The 15830-nt window shown below is 39.6% G+C and overlaps 1 protein-coding gene across 3 annotated transcripts in view; it reads right to left on the bottom strand.

Annotated features, from left to right (window-relative positions):
• The window catches only part of MPPED2 (metallophosphoesterase domain containing 2), a 174662-nt gene that overhangs the window by 114113 nt on the left and 44719 nt on the right, over positions 1-15830 (bottom strand). For all 3 annotated transcript variants that reach the window (XR_015240939.1, XM_086677766.1, XM_086677767.1), the window contains exon 3: positions 11756-11937. Coding sequence is in view for 2 of the 3 variants with exons in the window: in XM_086677766.1 (XP_086533892.1) it covers positions 11756-11937 (182 nt within the window). In the remaining variant the exon portion in view is untranslated. The remainder of the gene's footprint in view (positions 1-11755; positions 11938-15830) is intronic.

Here is a 15830-nt window from a genome sequence, read left to right as displayed (position 1 = left end):
TATCAGTCGGTGGGAAACCTCATGGAAAAAGGCTCTGGGCCTCCATCTCTGCATCCATAAAAATGGTCATAACAGCATCAACCAACTTGAGTATTGTGGGTATTAAATGAGTTAATTCCTGTGAAGAGTCAGGCAATGGTGAGTGCTCAGTGATACAATGGTGAGTGTTATTATTCATATACGATCCCAAGAAAGAAGAATGGCAGGCTGGACCTTGGCAGTTTCTTTAGGCAAAGTGGAGGTCCAAAAGACACTTTCGGTGCCCGGGTTAACACTAATGTCAAAGGGAAGGGGAATTCAGGAGAATGAGCAAGATTTGGAGAAGATATTAATTCACCGGAGATATACTCGTTTTGAGATATTTTGTGTACCTTCTGCAATCTATGGCAAAATACCTAGTCACTAGTTACATGCAATTATCTGCAGACAGAGAAAGAGAGAGAGAGAGAGAGAGAGAGAGAGAGAGAGAGAAAATCAGTACTCCGCTCCACAAATAAAAATCTCAAAGAATAAGAAGCTCCCAGATTTTGGTACATAGAATTAACACAGGAAGACAAGCTGCCTCCCACCAGATAGAAAACAATGACCCTAAATCCTCGGCCCTCCACTAACAAATCTATGCAAAACTGGGTGAGATATTGAAGCGTTCTGAGTTCCAGTTGCCTAAAGAAAAGAGGGAAATCACACTGACAATCAGAGGCTAGATGTCAAGTGCAAGGATCCGCTCTTTCATTCCCTTCTGCATTTTCAGTGCCTATCACAAAGCAGGACCTGGCCCTTAGAAGGCAGTTAGAATATATGCAAATAATCTTTTGAGGATGAAGTCCCTTCATGTTCTGGGAGACAAGGATCCTCCTCTAGGATTTAGCAATACCAGCTAATCCTTGAACAACGCAGGGGTTGGAGGGCCAACCCTCCATGCAGTGGAAAATCTGCACATAACTTTGACTCTCTGAAAATTTTAATGACTAACAGCTTATTCTTGACTGGGAGCCTTACCGGTAATTTGAACAGTTGATTAACACATGTTTAGTATGTATTATATGTATTATAGACTGTATTCTTACAATGATGTAAGCTAGAAAAATGTTATTAAGAAAAGCATAAGGAAGAGAAAATAATTTATAGTTCTGTAAAAAATCTGCATAAAAGTGGACCCGTACAATTAAAAACCACACCGTTCTAGGGTCAAATATACATAATTTGGGGCTTCAGTTTTCCCTCTTCAATAAGATGGTTTGGAAAAGTTGGGAGACATTTTTGTTTCCAACAAACTCCTTTCCAAATTTTTATTTTAAATAGTGACACAGTTATCATATGGTAAAATTCAAAAGGATTCCCCCTTTTCAGGGAGTGTTTATCCAGCCTTTTCTATTTAGCTGATGAAGTAATGGTGATATGTGTCCTGCCCATGTCTGTTTCTTTTTAAGAGATGGGGATTACTTCAGAAAAGGAGAAACCAGGAAGCTTTAGAACTGAAAGCTGGAAGAAGAGTGGAGTCAATGTCCAATTCTTACGTTGACTCACAATGACCCTAGTCTGTCCTTCCACATTTCTGGATCTCCATTCATCCATCAGCAAGACATCAGCAATACTGTCTGCCCATATCAACTTCCCTGAACCATTATAAGCATTAATGATCTAATATACTCAAAGGTACTTTGAGTCCTTTGGAGGAAGGATGTCATATAAATTAGAAGCATTATAATTAATGTAATTTAAGAAAATGGCTGGCCATAACAAAGAGAATTAGGTTCACACAGATCACAAATGACCTAGTCATCATGTCCTCAGGTCACTAACGATCCTTCCTAATGGAACAAAATCCAATCTTACTTATTTGAGCATATTCAGTTGTTCTGTGTTTGGGTTCATTTTTCCCCCAAGAACCTTCTAAATTCTATATCAAAATTGAACTGTGCTTTAAAAGTAATTTTGTCCTTACTGAAAAAATGTTTTATATATAAGCTAGACATAAAGCAATTCACCTTAGGGAAAAAGATTCTTCAATGTAAAAAAGGACAAGTAAATAATAAACATGAATCAACTGTTGTTTGGGTGAAGCAAATACAGTAGTACAGACGAGAAAACAGGCACTTTTTGAAACCCTACAATCTTCTATTAAGGAGAAAAAAAAGCAAAACCCTAAATAAATTCCTTAAAAGAGAGGCTATTAAATAAATTATGACTTTAGAATGATAACTGGGAAAACCAAATTATGAATCAAAAGCTAAAAAGTACAGGATGTCAGGTATTGGTTTTTGTGAGCAAGTTAAAGATTAAGAAACTCCTTTGATATTAAACTCTAAACAATAAGAATCAGGGAATTCTAGGCTCTAAGGAACTTTCTAGCACATTCTCCTCTGTAAATCATGGGAGAATCATCTTGTTTGTTCTTAAAGCCTCCTAGAAAACTTTTTTTTTAATGTTTATTTATTTTTGAGACAGAGAGAGACAGAGCATGAATGCGGGAGGGTCAGAGAGAGAGGGAGACAAAGAATCCGAAGCAGGCTCCAGGCTCTGAGCTGTCAGCACAGAGTCAGACCCGGGACTCGAACTCACGGACCATGAGATCATGACCTGAGCCGAAGTCAGACGCTTAACCAACTGAGCCACCCAGGCACCCCGAAAACTTCTTTATTAGATATGACTCTTAAGTGGTAATAAAACTGTATCTCTATAAACATTCCAATGAGGCTCCCCTGCTCAAATCATTTCTGAAACTTTTTCATTGGGAACTGCTAGGGACTTCTTTAGAGGGAATTATATCACACCATTGTTATGTTTTGTTTTGTTTTGTTTTTTAATTAAGGTATACTTGACATATAGCATTGTATTAGCTTCAGGTATACAACATAATGATTTGGTATTTGTATAAAATGCAAAATGATCACCTCGATGAGTCTAGCTAACATCTGTCCCCACACATAGTTGCAAATTCTTTTTCTTGTGATGAGAACTTCTAGGTAACTTTCAAATATGTAATACTTGTATATAACTATCCTATAGCATACAGTATTGCACAATACTGTATTCCACTGTACTATGTAGCTATACTAGAGCATACAGTATTGTTAACTACAGTCACCATGTTTCACATTATATCCCCATGACTTTATTCTGTTGCCATTATGTCACACCATTATTTTTTATTGCAAATGTGTATCTCAACTTACCCACTTCACAAGCTCCAGTTCCTAATAATTTTGTATTGTGTAAAATAAATCAGAAACCTTAAATGTGACCACCGTGCCTAGAAATCATTATGCGTAAGAGTTTAAACAGTAAATTGAAATCTGCCATCAATAATCTGGCTGAAGCCTGGTGTGCTGGAGTTTGTGAAAGAGGAGCCAGTGCACAGGAATGGTTCCCAGAAGGAGGGGCAGTGACACTGGGGAGGAGACGGGGTGTGCCAGATTAAAGATCAGGACAGGTGGGAGATGACAGGAGACTGAGACGGAAGGGCAGGAAAAGGGCAGGCCTGGCCCCTCAGGGGTGTAGTTCAGAGGTAATCAGAATCTAAGGAGATGTCTGTGTGTGCTGGACCTGCGGTGCGTGTAAAGGAGACAGGGCCAGGTTTCTGGTGGCCACACGAGGCCAGGGTGCTCACCCTTTCCTCTGCTTCACAGGCAGAATGGGCCACAGGCCAGCAGATCACTATGGCATAAGAGACCATAAGGCCACTTTCCCTGAAGTTCTGCTCTCCCAGGGAGTAAGAGAAACCCACCAACAGGACAGGAAGAAGTCAGGGCACGCTGAGTAACATAACAGAGCAGGTAACACTTGCTGACCATTCACTAACTGTACGCATTGAGTATCCATTATGTAATTTAACCTCGCAGCAATGCTTGTAGATTAGACACACTAAATATAGATGCAAATACACAGATACAAACTTTTTTACAGACGAATAAATTGAAAATCACAGAATTAACAATGCTGAGAACAGGATTTAAACACAGACAGACAAAATCCAGTACTCATACTCTTAACTTTACACCATATCATCTTTTTATACTTCAGCACACACACACATGCATTCATATACCACATAGTAGGATACATGCCAGCTGTTAATAGAAGTCATCCGTGAACTATAAGATATACTGGTGATCTTATTTTCTTCACTGTACCATTATTTACATTTGTTCACAATGAGTGTGTAAGCTGTCACGATCAGAAGAAAAGAGTTTGCGGTCGTTTTTAAGAAGCCCTCAGAGGATGAAGATTTTCTGCCACTGAAGACATTCAAAACTATGTGACACAAACTTTCAAATACAGTGGAGTATTAGGGAGAAAGCATAGTCTTACTAGAGGGAAATTTGACAATCTATAATAAAACCACTTTTTAAGGTATGCATCATTTGTAGCAACAATTCTACTGCTAGAACTATACAAATATAACTTAAGTTATACAAATATAACTTAAGGACGTTTGCAAAGAGAGAGCAGGTAGGATGTTTATCACATCAGTCCAGATAATAAAAGAATGAAGACCAGGGCACCTGGGTGGCTCAGTCCATTGAGCATCTAACTCCTGATTTTGGCTCAGGACATGATCCCAGCGTCGTGGGACAGAGACTTGTGTTGGGCTCCTTGCTGAGTGTGGAGCCTGCTTAAGATTCACCGCCCCCCCCCCCGCCCCCCGCCTGCCCCTCTCCCTAACTCATGCTCACACACTCTCTCTCTCTCTAAACTAAAAAGAAAAAAAAAGAAAAAAGAAAAATGAAGACATCTTAGGTGTCCAGTAACAGAGATCTGGCTAAATAAACCAGAGAGCACGCACACACACAGCAGAATGCTAATTTTTTTTTAAGTTACAGGATAATATGCATAGTTCTATTAATTTTTAAAAATAGTCATTAAACAAAAAGCCCTTAAAGGGTGAATATTTGCTGCTATTGAGAATATTCAAAACAGAAATAGAAGGTGGAAAAATTTCTCTCAAATTCCATAACCAAATAGTAATTACTCTGAAGACTGGATTACAGAGGGATGTATATTTTCTACTTTGCATACATCAAACACTTGAATTTTTATACTATATGTGCGTTGTATTTATATAGAAAATATTCTTTTTTGGGAAAAAGCATTTTAGTCATATTTATTGATGTGGAGAGTTATTTGTGATACTTTAAGATGAAAAGACACTATAAAACAGTACTAATATAAATTGCTATTTTGGTAAAAGGTGTGTGTGTGTAAATACTAACAGAAAACATTCTATAAAGATTCACACGAAAATGTTAACGGTGGTTATCTCTGGCCATGGGTAATTTTGTTTTCTTTTTTCACTTATCTCTATTTTCTAAGTTATCAGGCATGAACATGTATACAATGTATTATAAGAATAAAATAAATAACCCACCCAGACTATGAAAATTTCTCCTAAAGACCAGCTCCGAAACTCTGGGCCAATAGCAAGATCACTGGAAAAGGGACTTAGTCTCCCAATGGGATTCTTCTGAAAGAAGCAAAATCAATTTACACATCTATTATCTGTGATGTTTGTTACAGCCACACTCTGTTACAACCATGTCTAATACAATGCTCCTGCAAATATGAATAACCTTCTTAAGATTTTCCTTGGGAACATTTTCATTCTTCTTCTCAGGCCTAGAGAAACTGAAGCTAAAAGCTATTACATAACCACCAAGACCAAGGAAAAGTCATAATGAAAAGTTCATGGCATCGGCATTGGCGCTGTGCTGAAAGGGATTCTGATAGACTAGACCATTCTATGTAAACTTCTGGCTGAAAGAATAGGCCACCCAAGAACTCTGTCTAATTTTAATAGGAAACGAAACAACAGCAAAACCTTTCTAAATATTTCTGCACAGTATAGAAGGATCATTAACAATAGCCAACCAGTTGTTATAAATACTTTGGGGAGGAAGAGAAAGAAAAGGAAGGGAGGGGAAAGACACTGCACATACAGAACTACAGAATTTTAAAGTTTAAGCCACAAGTCCAGGCAGAAAAAAAGTCTTGCATCTTTCTGTTCATGCACTCACTCCACAATTCAACAACCACTTCTGGGCACTATGTCTTAGGCCCTATACTCAGAACTGGGTATACAAAGAGCTCCCATTAGGCACATGCTGTTGTCTAGTAAGAAAGAGACGAGTAAACAATTATAGAACAACCATGAATGTGCAACACGCATACGCCATAATCAAGAAGTACCAAAAATATCCTGAAGAGGTAAGGACAACAGGGATGAAATCGAGTGGACGGTGAAGAACACTTAAGAATATCAAAGAGGCACAGGTTGGAAGAACACAGGGGCAAAGCGAAGGAAGACCACACATGGCCCAATGCCTCACAAAATGTACCTTTAGGCACATCAGTGGTTCAGAATTTACTACCAATAAAAATAATAGCATTGTAACTAGCAAGTATTTTATAGTTGGCAAGTTTATTTTTAAGCCACGTCTGTGATCAGCAGGCATTTGTGCCAAGAAGGAAAAGAAAATGCTATAATGGTTGAGTGGCTAGGTTCCTAGTTCAGCTCACCAAAGGCTATGCATTGGTGACATTACCTGTAGCATATCTGACCTCACATAGTAATGGGACAATAGGATTTAACTATTACTTTAAAAAGAATTTCTTTGGGAAAGATGTATCCGTCTCTCTTTCCCACAACTCTGCAGTCCCTGGCAATAAGAAGCCACATGTCTCCCTGACCCTGGGCTGGTTCCCTTGAAGACAGCCCCACAGGTGGCAGCTGGGTAGGGAGAAGGGTGGGTGTTTTGGGAGATGGAGAACTGGGGTGTCTGAACCACCAGGCTTGGGACAAGTGAAAAACAGGATTCTGGTGCCTCCCTCAGGGTGGCAGAGATGGAAATTTAAAGTTTCATTCTCCAACCCATGGCAGAGATTTCAGAGGAAAGGGGCCAACAGGGCAACAGCAGCAGCTGTCAGAATATACTGGTGTTTTTGAATTCAAGTGCTACTAAGTGGGAAAGATCTGCCCACAGAAGTAAAGATTTTCAGGCTCCAGTCAGTGGCTATTCATTTCAAGGACTGAATGAGTGTGATGAAATGCTAATGTCACAACATAATTTAGACATCCCTTAGAGTTTATGTGTCTGGCTGCATCTTCAGTATTCTTTATATTTACTTTCTTGTAAGTTACTGACATCGAAATTGTCTACACCAAATGGTAAGAATGCTTCTCCACCTCACAACACCCTCCCACCAGCCAGCTCACATACAGAGGCGGTTTTAACGTGACATACACCCACCTTAGACCCTCAGCCTCCACATGTGTGAGTGTATGTGTTAAGGGAGGCAGTTAATCAAAGAACCACCATTTCACCCAGGATATGGTCCCTCCAGCAGGGATCCTAAGCCCCAGATTGGGAATAGAGAAAGACAGGAGGACACGCTTAGAAAATGGACTCTGATGGCCTCAAGTTCAAATCCTGAGGTTATCTCCTAGTTGCTGTGATCATAATCATAGATGAGTGAACTTCAAGTCTCAGTTTCCTCATAAGTACAAAAGAAGCTAATACTAGCTTGCTCATAAGTAATACAAGCTACTTCATCACTTATTGTGAAGACTGCATAAATGATATATGTAATTTGGGGATGAAGAACAGGTATATACACAAATAATACATGTTTGTTCAACCCCCCACCCCATTCAAGTTCTAGTCCCCATGTGGCCATTTATTATCTCAGTGACCCTGGGTAATTCATGTGCTCTCCAACCTCAGTTTCCCCTTCTCTCAAATTAGAAACCAGGAGCTCTGAGGGCTCTAAAAGTCCTAGAGTTCAGTCCAGTAAGGGAGGCTTGTTTTTGGTTTCTACTCTTAACACTCTTTGGTGCTCCCTCTTACAATCTTGATCATTCTTTAAATCCATGGTGCCAGTCCCTTCTGATTTTTGGATATTTTGCCTCTGGCTCTGTTGTCTTCCTCTACCTTATTTGTTGAAAGTTGTCTACAGTCCAGGACTGTGTTAAGACTAGTCCACACTTGGGGCGCCTGGGTGGTTCAGTGGGTTGAGCGTCACACTTGGGCTCGGGTCATGGTCTCACAGTTTGTGAGTTCGAGACCCCTGTTGGACTCTGTGCTGACAGCTCAGAGCCTCGAGCCTGCTTCAGATTCTGTCTCCTTCACTCTCTGCCCCTCCCTCGCTTGCATTCTGTTTCTCTTTTTCTCTTTCTCTCTCTCTCTCAAAAATAAACATTAAAAAAAAAAATTAAAAAAAAAAAAAAAAGAATGGTCCAAGCTTTATCACAGAGTGCATATGCACAACCACCATGGGGTATATTATTATTATACCCATTTTATAGAAGAGAAAAATCAAGGCTCAAGAGTTAAACAACTTATCAAAGGTAGGGAATTCAAAACTGGTTCTTCCCAGCTGCTTGTTATCTTTACATGGTATATTACATTTCCAAGCTTGACTGTACCTAGTTTGAGCTCTATCTTCTTATGACCATGTGCTGTGCTAGCTTACCTCATAAATCACTTTGTATTAATAACTGGGTGTTACACCTGTCAGGTGGCCTATGTCCAAATTAACCAGGACCCATCATCTCTGAACCAATAGAAATTCTCAGGTCCTGCAGCTGGTAGGTCAGGGTGAGATTCAAGACTAGTAGGACTTAAATACATCTTTCAAATAACAGCATATGGTCAAACAGCTACTCAACTTCCAAATGAAACTGCTAGAAACTACTGTGTTTTTTAGTTCAAGCCTAAAGTGCAAGCTTACCAGTTGCTTCAAAAGCCTACTCTTCATAGCACAGAGTGGTAACAGAAAAGGGCTCACACTTTGGGATCAGACAACCCCAGGTTGACTAGCCAAGTGAACCGGAATGGATTTCTTAACCTCTCTGGGCTTATCTATTAAATGATGTTGGGTAAGATAACCCACCTTAGCCTCAGGTTCCCCATCTGCAAAATGGGATAACATTTACAACCTTATAGGGATGGCATGAGGACAGAAAGAATGCTTGGCCTTGTAGTAGAAACAGATTAGCCTGCTGGAGAATAAGGGAAGCTGGTGGGATGATCAGATCGTTTCCAATCATTGAGGTAGTCTCGAGCAGAAAGTTTGGAAATGAATTAGAGGTTCACTGAACTTGAAGGGCCTGCCAAGATCTGTAAGGACTCATGCCAGTGAGAGCTGGATGCCTTATTATGACAAAAGCCCTAGACTGATGTAACCCTTGCCTCCACTCTGCTAGGTCATCTGGCAGCAGTTGCTAGCAGCACTTTTTTCAGGTGAAAGGCTTCCACTGAGCCAAGTGGTAGAGTGTAATCTCACATCATCTCTCATTCTTCAGCACCACAAGGCAGCAAGGGTAACTGAGCTATTCTGGGCCTTCCCTGTGAGATCCCAACTTTATCCATAGCCCATGGGCTCCCTTTGGCCTCATGTTCTGAAGCCTTTTCTGAGACATCTTCCTTCTGCCTCACGAGATCAGAGGCGACATGGGAAGACAAGGAACTGATCGTGCAAATGGACCTCAGCATTTTATTTCCTTATCATTTTATTTCCTTAGTTACGGCACATTTTCATTTACAGAGTACTTTCCCTTATAAAATCTCCCAGTGTTTACTTCTAATCTACTAAATAACTCCTCTGACCTCTTCTTGTTTTTACCCTTTAAATATCTGTTGATGGTCCATTCACCACATTCCCCATTCAGTTATTAATGGCCCACAAAAACTTACTAGCAGCAATCATTTACTGATTAATCTGCACAACAATCCAGAAAGACAGGTAGTATTAATCCTTAGTTCTGCAGAGGGAAACCAAGGGGAAAAGAGAGGTTAACTCAGTTGCCCAAGGTCAGTGGCTAAACAAGATTATAACCAGGATCTATCCCATCTTGTATCTCTGTAAACACTTCCCACAGAGCTATTCCCTTTCTTTCCAATCAACATGGTCAAGGCAGCTAGATCATTCCTGTGTTTCAGTTTCACAGAACAGTTTTGAACTGTCAAGATTCAACCTCAAGTAATTTTGCCTGCTAACAGTTCATAAATAAAAGTTGTTAAAATTAAGAGATAACAGTACTTGAAAGCCAATTTTACAAAAGCAAAAGATGAGTGAAAAGATCTGGATTATAGACCCAGCTCTGCCACAAGGAGACTCTGAGAGTCCCATAACTTCTCTGTATCTCTGAGTTATCTATAAAAATGAGAGTATGCTGAATGTTATTTAAGGTACCCTGCTGTTTGAGATGATGCAATAACTACTAAAAGAGCACGAAATATAAAGCTCCAATATCCAGCGCTGCTGAGATCATGGTGAAATCGGTATATCCGTTCATTGCTAATGAAGTACAGAGCTACAATCCCCTTGGAAAGCAAGACGTCAACATACAGCAAAAACCATGAAGAATTTCATGTCCTTTTACTTGGTAATTTAACTCCTACAGTGTTTTACCCTAAGAAATAAATCAATAGAAACCAAAAGACATATACAAATGAAAATGCAAATTTCAGTGCCAGCAATCAGAGGAAAAATTACCAATTTCAATATTCATTTTTAGAGGGATGTCTCATTAAATAAAACCACAGAACCATATTAATGTCATGTTGCTATTTAAAAGGATGAACATGAAAATTATGCAAACTCATTGAAAATCATGTCAATACTATTAAATGAAAATAGCCAGAAGTAAAAGAGCAGGTATGTACTCTGATGTCAACTACATAAAATGTGGATAGATGTGCAAGGTCACAGGAAAACTCAAAATAGTTATGTCAGCAGTTAGACTTATTTTTTTGAAATATTTTAAGTGTTTTTAATGAATGTTGTTTTTCCATTAACAAATACATTTTATCATTTCATCAATTATTTAAAATTTTCTCAACCCCTGCCTTAATTTAGCTTGATGGAAAATGAATTTTAAACTTTCTGCCTAAATCTCCTGAGTAATTTTTATTGGCTGACGTATTATTCATGACATTATTCTTCCAGAGTGATTTCTGCTCTTTACTATATAATTCTTTAGCGTCTTCAGAGATTCTAAAATCTCAGAACCCCTGCCTTCTTTCCCTCACCTAAGAGGATTCTTTAAAAGATGTGTCATCTAATCTAGCTATGAATAACTCCATGATTGCCTTGCAATGCTAATATTTGGCAACAGCCTGACCCAGGAGCCAATATTTTTCCATAACCTCGACCTGCGGGTGCCCATACAGGAGCCACAAAGTTGCCATTATCCTTTTCTCGGTGTATATAGGATTTCAAGTTTGGGGAGCTTTACAGCAGGACAGCTTATCTTTTCAGGAGTTTTAGGACACCCTCTAGTTCCCTTGGGAAAGTTGCTCCCAAGCAGTACTGGACCCTCCCTTCATATAAGGACTTTCACATCCTCCTTCATTTCTTAGAAATGCTCTCTTACTAGTAGGTCACCTGTACATCTTTGCTCATAATATCTGGGAAAGATTGCAGAGCCAATGAATTAAAAATATGATTCTAGGTCTCATGTGTGCCAATGAATGCCCTCATTAAAGCAGCATGAGTGAGATGAGATGGGTTTCAAAGCTTTCCGTCCCTTTGCCCCAGAGCCGCTGAGGCCAGGCACTGAAAGGATGCACAGTAAAATTAAATATCTAAAAATTCATCTTTAATTAACAGAATTGGATTAAAGCTAGACACCACCGCATATCATACGAGAAATGGCTGAGCTGGCTTCCAAGTGCTCTAATTCAATTAGGACGCAGTGAGTGACACTCGGACGGGAAAGGTTAATTGGGGGCGCCAGAACGCAATCATTCCTTACCTAACCAGTCATTAAACTTCTTAACCTCTGAGGGCAGTCCCAGCTCGGTGAAATCGCCTGTGTGGAGAAGGATGTCCCCATAAGGCATCTGGATACCATCTGTTCTGGAGTGTGTGTCTGAGATGCAGACAAACCGCGTGTGGCCCGCTGGTTTTGGAGTGTCATATGGGATGGGGTCGACCCTAAAGTAGACATAACAGATCCCATAACAGTTAAATATATTAGAACCCTTGTAATTGTCATTGCACATACATATCGATTGTTATCCGTGAACACGCCCAGACAAACTGATGCAAAGGCAGAAGGGCCCGTTGTAACAAGGGAGACTTTGGGGTGCAAAGGAGAAAGCATCACCCATCTACAACTCCACTGAGCAAATTCAAAAAGGCTTACTTACCTGGTAGGAGAATTAAAAGGAAAGGATATCTTACATGTAGGATCAGAAATAACCCAGGAAACTGGCAGAGTGATGAATGGTGAAGTTTAGGGATATTGAACCCCAACTGGGGAAGCAAAATTATGCTATTTTCTCTCATCATGCTCCAATTGATCCCACTCCTCATTAAGAAATGGATAACTACATTTATTCCTTCTTAAACATGCATAACTTAAGCAATGAACTAATTTAGGGAGAACACTCAGCACATGCTTTGCCAACTGAGATGTAGAAAGATCTAGATAGTGCTTATATTTAATTTCCTTTCCACAACCATTCAACACCTGTATCTTCTTGTTTTTGCTAAGTGATTCACAAATCAAACCGTGGGGAGAGAAGGTGATGTCAAAAATGGCAGGACTGAAAAGAAAAACATCGACTGTTGAAAGAACTTTGTCAAGCTCCTTCTTTACCACCATGAATTATCTGCAGTCCCAGTGATACCTTAGATCACTTGCAAGACTCCCAATGCCTTGGGCAAAGATTCTATTCAGTACAAATAGTAAGCCTTTTAATGGGTGTGTATAGATCTACATATACATTAATATATGTATAGTTTTAGAGACCTAAGCACTGTGAAATTACACTAGGGCATAAGAATCAAAAGGCAAAATGATCAACCCGAAGCAAAGAAAATGAAACAGAACAGTCTCATTTAATTGAGTGTAACAAAGTGTGCTAAATAAACTTGGTAAAAGAAATGCAAATCTGGCTCTTCAAGCATACAGTTTTAATTATTTAAGGGGTTTGTAGCAGAGTTAAGGATGCTTTAACTATATTAACTCTACACTGACAGCTTCCTTTAATTTCTCTGTAGGAATGTACACTTATTTTGGATTATGGGTGAAAAGAAGCAGTTATAAAGGCAAAGAGAAGGTCACAAGAGAGGCAAATATGCAATGCGGAGATTAGAGTGTGAAACATTAAATAAGGAACAATATTTCATGTCACAGCCCCGCCCATGATCATTAACATGCAGCAGGGAACACGCTGAAAGCTCAACACAAGATTCCCTATATGTGTTGCCCCTACAGGCTTTGTTTAATTTTTCTTTCTTTTTTCCCCCTTTTTAAAAGAAATGATCTGGTTTAACAATGGCAATTTTAGTGAGGAGAATAAAGACATCAATACACAACCTGGCCAGTCTTGGTGGCGTTTCTTTAATAGTTAATCTTTTAACGTAATTTTCTCTTTGTCACAGAAGAAGGAAAAGAAGGAAGAAAAAAAGAGCAAGAAGAGAGAAGGGGGTGGGGGATTGTGAACTGGTTAATGCAGCGGGTCTAATTGGAAACCCAAAAAGAAAGTTTAACTTCTGCAAAAAATTAATGAATTTTTCCTGTAAAGGTTAGAAATTAATAATGCTATTACCATAGAGAATATTCACTAATCCACTGAGATCTCATGAGTAACCTGGAAACCCTTCTGATGATATGCAGTGTTGACTTTTTTTATATATATAAAAACGTTTGGTGTCTTCCCTTCCATTACACAGACTCTATTACACTCAGTCTGAGCGGTTCCAGTCTCATCAATATCTCCTGTCTCCTACAAGTAGTTTCCCTGGAGAATGTATGCCTGTTCTCTGAAGCAGAATGCAAGTGAAAAGTTAAAGTGATAGGTAATACTCTCTTCCCACGTCAAGCGTTAAGATCCTCACTGGAACGGGACCGCACACATTTCAACATTTGGATGAAAATTAAATAAATATCAGCCACCGGGCTTGTAAATATATGAATAAATTCAAATATATATATATATATATATATATATACACACACACACATATATATATGTGTGTATATATATATATATATATACCCACACACACACACACACGTATCTACATAAATACATCTTTATTTTCCAGTTCTCATCCTAAGGCTAACCTATAGACACAGTCCCTATTTCTTCTTTTCCATAACTCAGCTAAGCTACAGGTACAACTACTACATCAAAATCCTTTACTAATCCATCAGAATTTATCAGACAGACATACCTTATAGTTATCATTTTCAATTTACTAAACAGAAAGTAGTACAGATATAACCCCCTCACTGTGAGCAGGCCCGTATTCTATGACTTCTTCTCAGTGTTAAGAAGCAAATCAACACATGGTACATAATCTGTTTCCCATCTTAGTTCTATACTAGGCAATAACTTTCTTCTGAGCCTACTGATTGGGCCACCGGTCAATTTCTAAGTGGCTTCCACTTCCTTCCCCACCTTCCCACCTCCTCCAGAGAAACATTCAAATGTCCAACAGAATTGACAAGAAAGGGAAAAGGGGGAAAATGTGTCTTCCTAGCTTTGAGCTGAAATAAAATGAATCAGAAGTACATAGGAAGGCGCAGAGAAGGCTCACCCATCAATATCACCAATTTGATATCACCAAAGAGAATTAGGTAGACGTTGAAGACAGTTATGGAGGATTGATTCAAGGGAGAGGCTTGGGGAAGGGGTAGGTGTAAAGAGGCAAATGCAAAATTTATATACATCCTCTGACCCAGAGACACTGATATCCTTTGTTACCTACAGGATTCCGAACAAGGCAAGGGATGGTTTCAGGAGACAAGACAGCACAGCATGTCAGAGCCATGCTGAAAGATAACATGACAACTATCACCTGGGGTGGGGGGGGTCATAGGAAGGAAGACATTTCCACTCAAAGACATTCTGAGTTGAAAATAAGATGTCTAGTAGAGTAGGCAAGTTGCAGCAGATATAATTAAAGTTGAGACAACCCTCAGGACACTACTATTTCCAAATTGGGCATTTGGTAAATGCTTTGAAAATAAAAGTCAAGGCCATGAAATATTTTCACTATAAAAGTATATCTAAGGGAGACCATGACTACCATTAGAAGATCTACCTGTTCACATGGTGTGAAGACCCTCAGACGACATTTTCCCTCTTAGTTAACTTTTACTGCTTACTGTTTATGCTGCTGACTTCTCAAATGATTGAACATTTCCCCTAAGGCATCATGTCAAGTAGCCTAGCACATGAGTATCTTACCAAGGCAATCTAACCCCCAGAGCCAGATTCAAATATCACAGTGAGACTTGCATGTACATTTGAGTGCACCCTGGGGAAAACAAGAGGACATGGGAAGATGAGAAGAAAACACAGCATCGCAAAATCCCAGAGCCAGACAAAACCTTAGCGGGCATTGGGTTCAATGCTGTATACGAAGCTTGAATTCCTTCTACACCATCTGCCCTGCCTAACTGACACAAGTTTTCTTCCCAAGGTTTTCAGAGAAGGAGAGCTCCTGGGTTGCCTCCTCTCCCCCCAGGACCCCTATTCTTGTTTTTCGATATTTCTACTTGGCGAAAAAGTTTCTCATCCAGGGTCTGCACCTCTGCAAGCGCACAAAAAGCTGAGCTTGGTCCTAAGAGACTTGGCCCACAGCCTGAAAACTAACAATGTTGGCTGAGTTATTCGCTTCTGGCGAGTCATTTCATTCTTTGGGGCTTCATTTTTTTTTCTTCCCTCATCTGTAAAATGGGAATAGTAACAGCCTAATCTGCTGTGTTGCTGTGAAGATATAAATTGTCAAGTACCGGGTCTGGCACATAGCACATGTTCAGGAAGTAAAGAAGGAGAATGACACGAGTGAAGCATGCTTGACTGTCTGGC

The sequence above is a fragment of the Puma concolor genome, chromosome D1, assembly GCF_028749965.1.
Source record: "Puma concolor isolate L17-30 chromosome D1, mPumCon1.1.hap2, whole genome shotgun sequence".
NCBI classification, from domain to species: Eukaryota; Metazoa; Chordata; class Mammalia; order Carnivora; family Felidae; genus Puma; species Puma concolor.
Note: the sequence above shows the minus strand (reverse complement) of the source record. Positions and strands in the feature narration are given on the sequence as shown.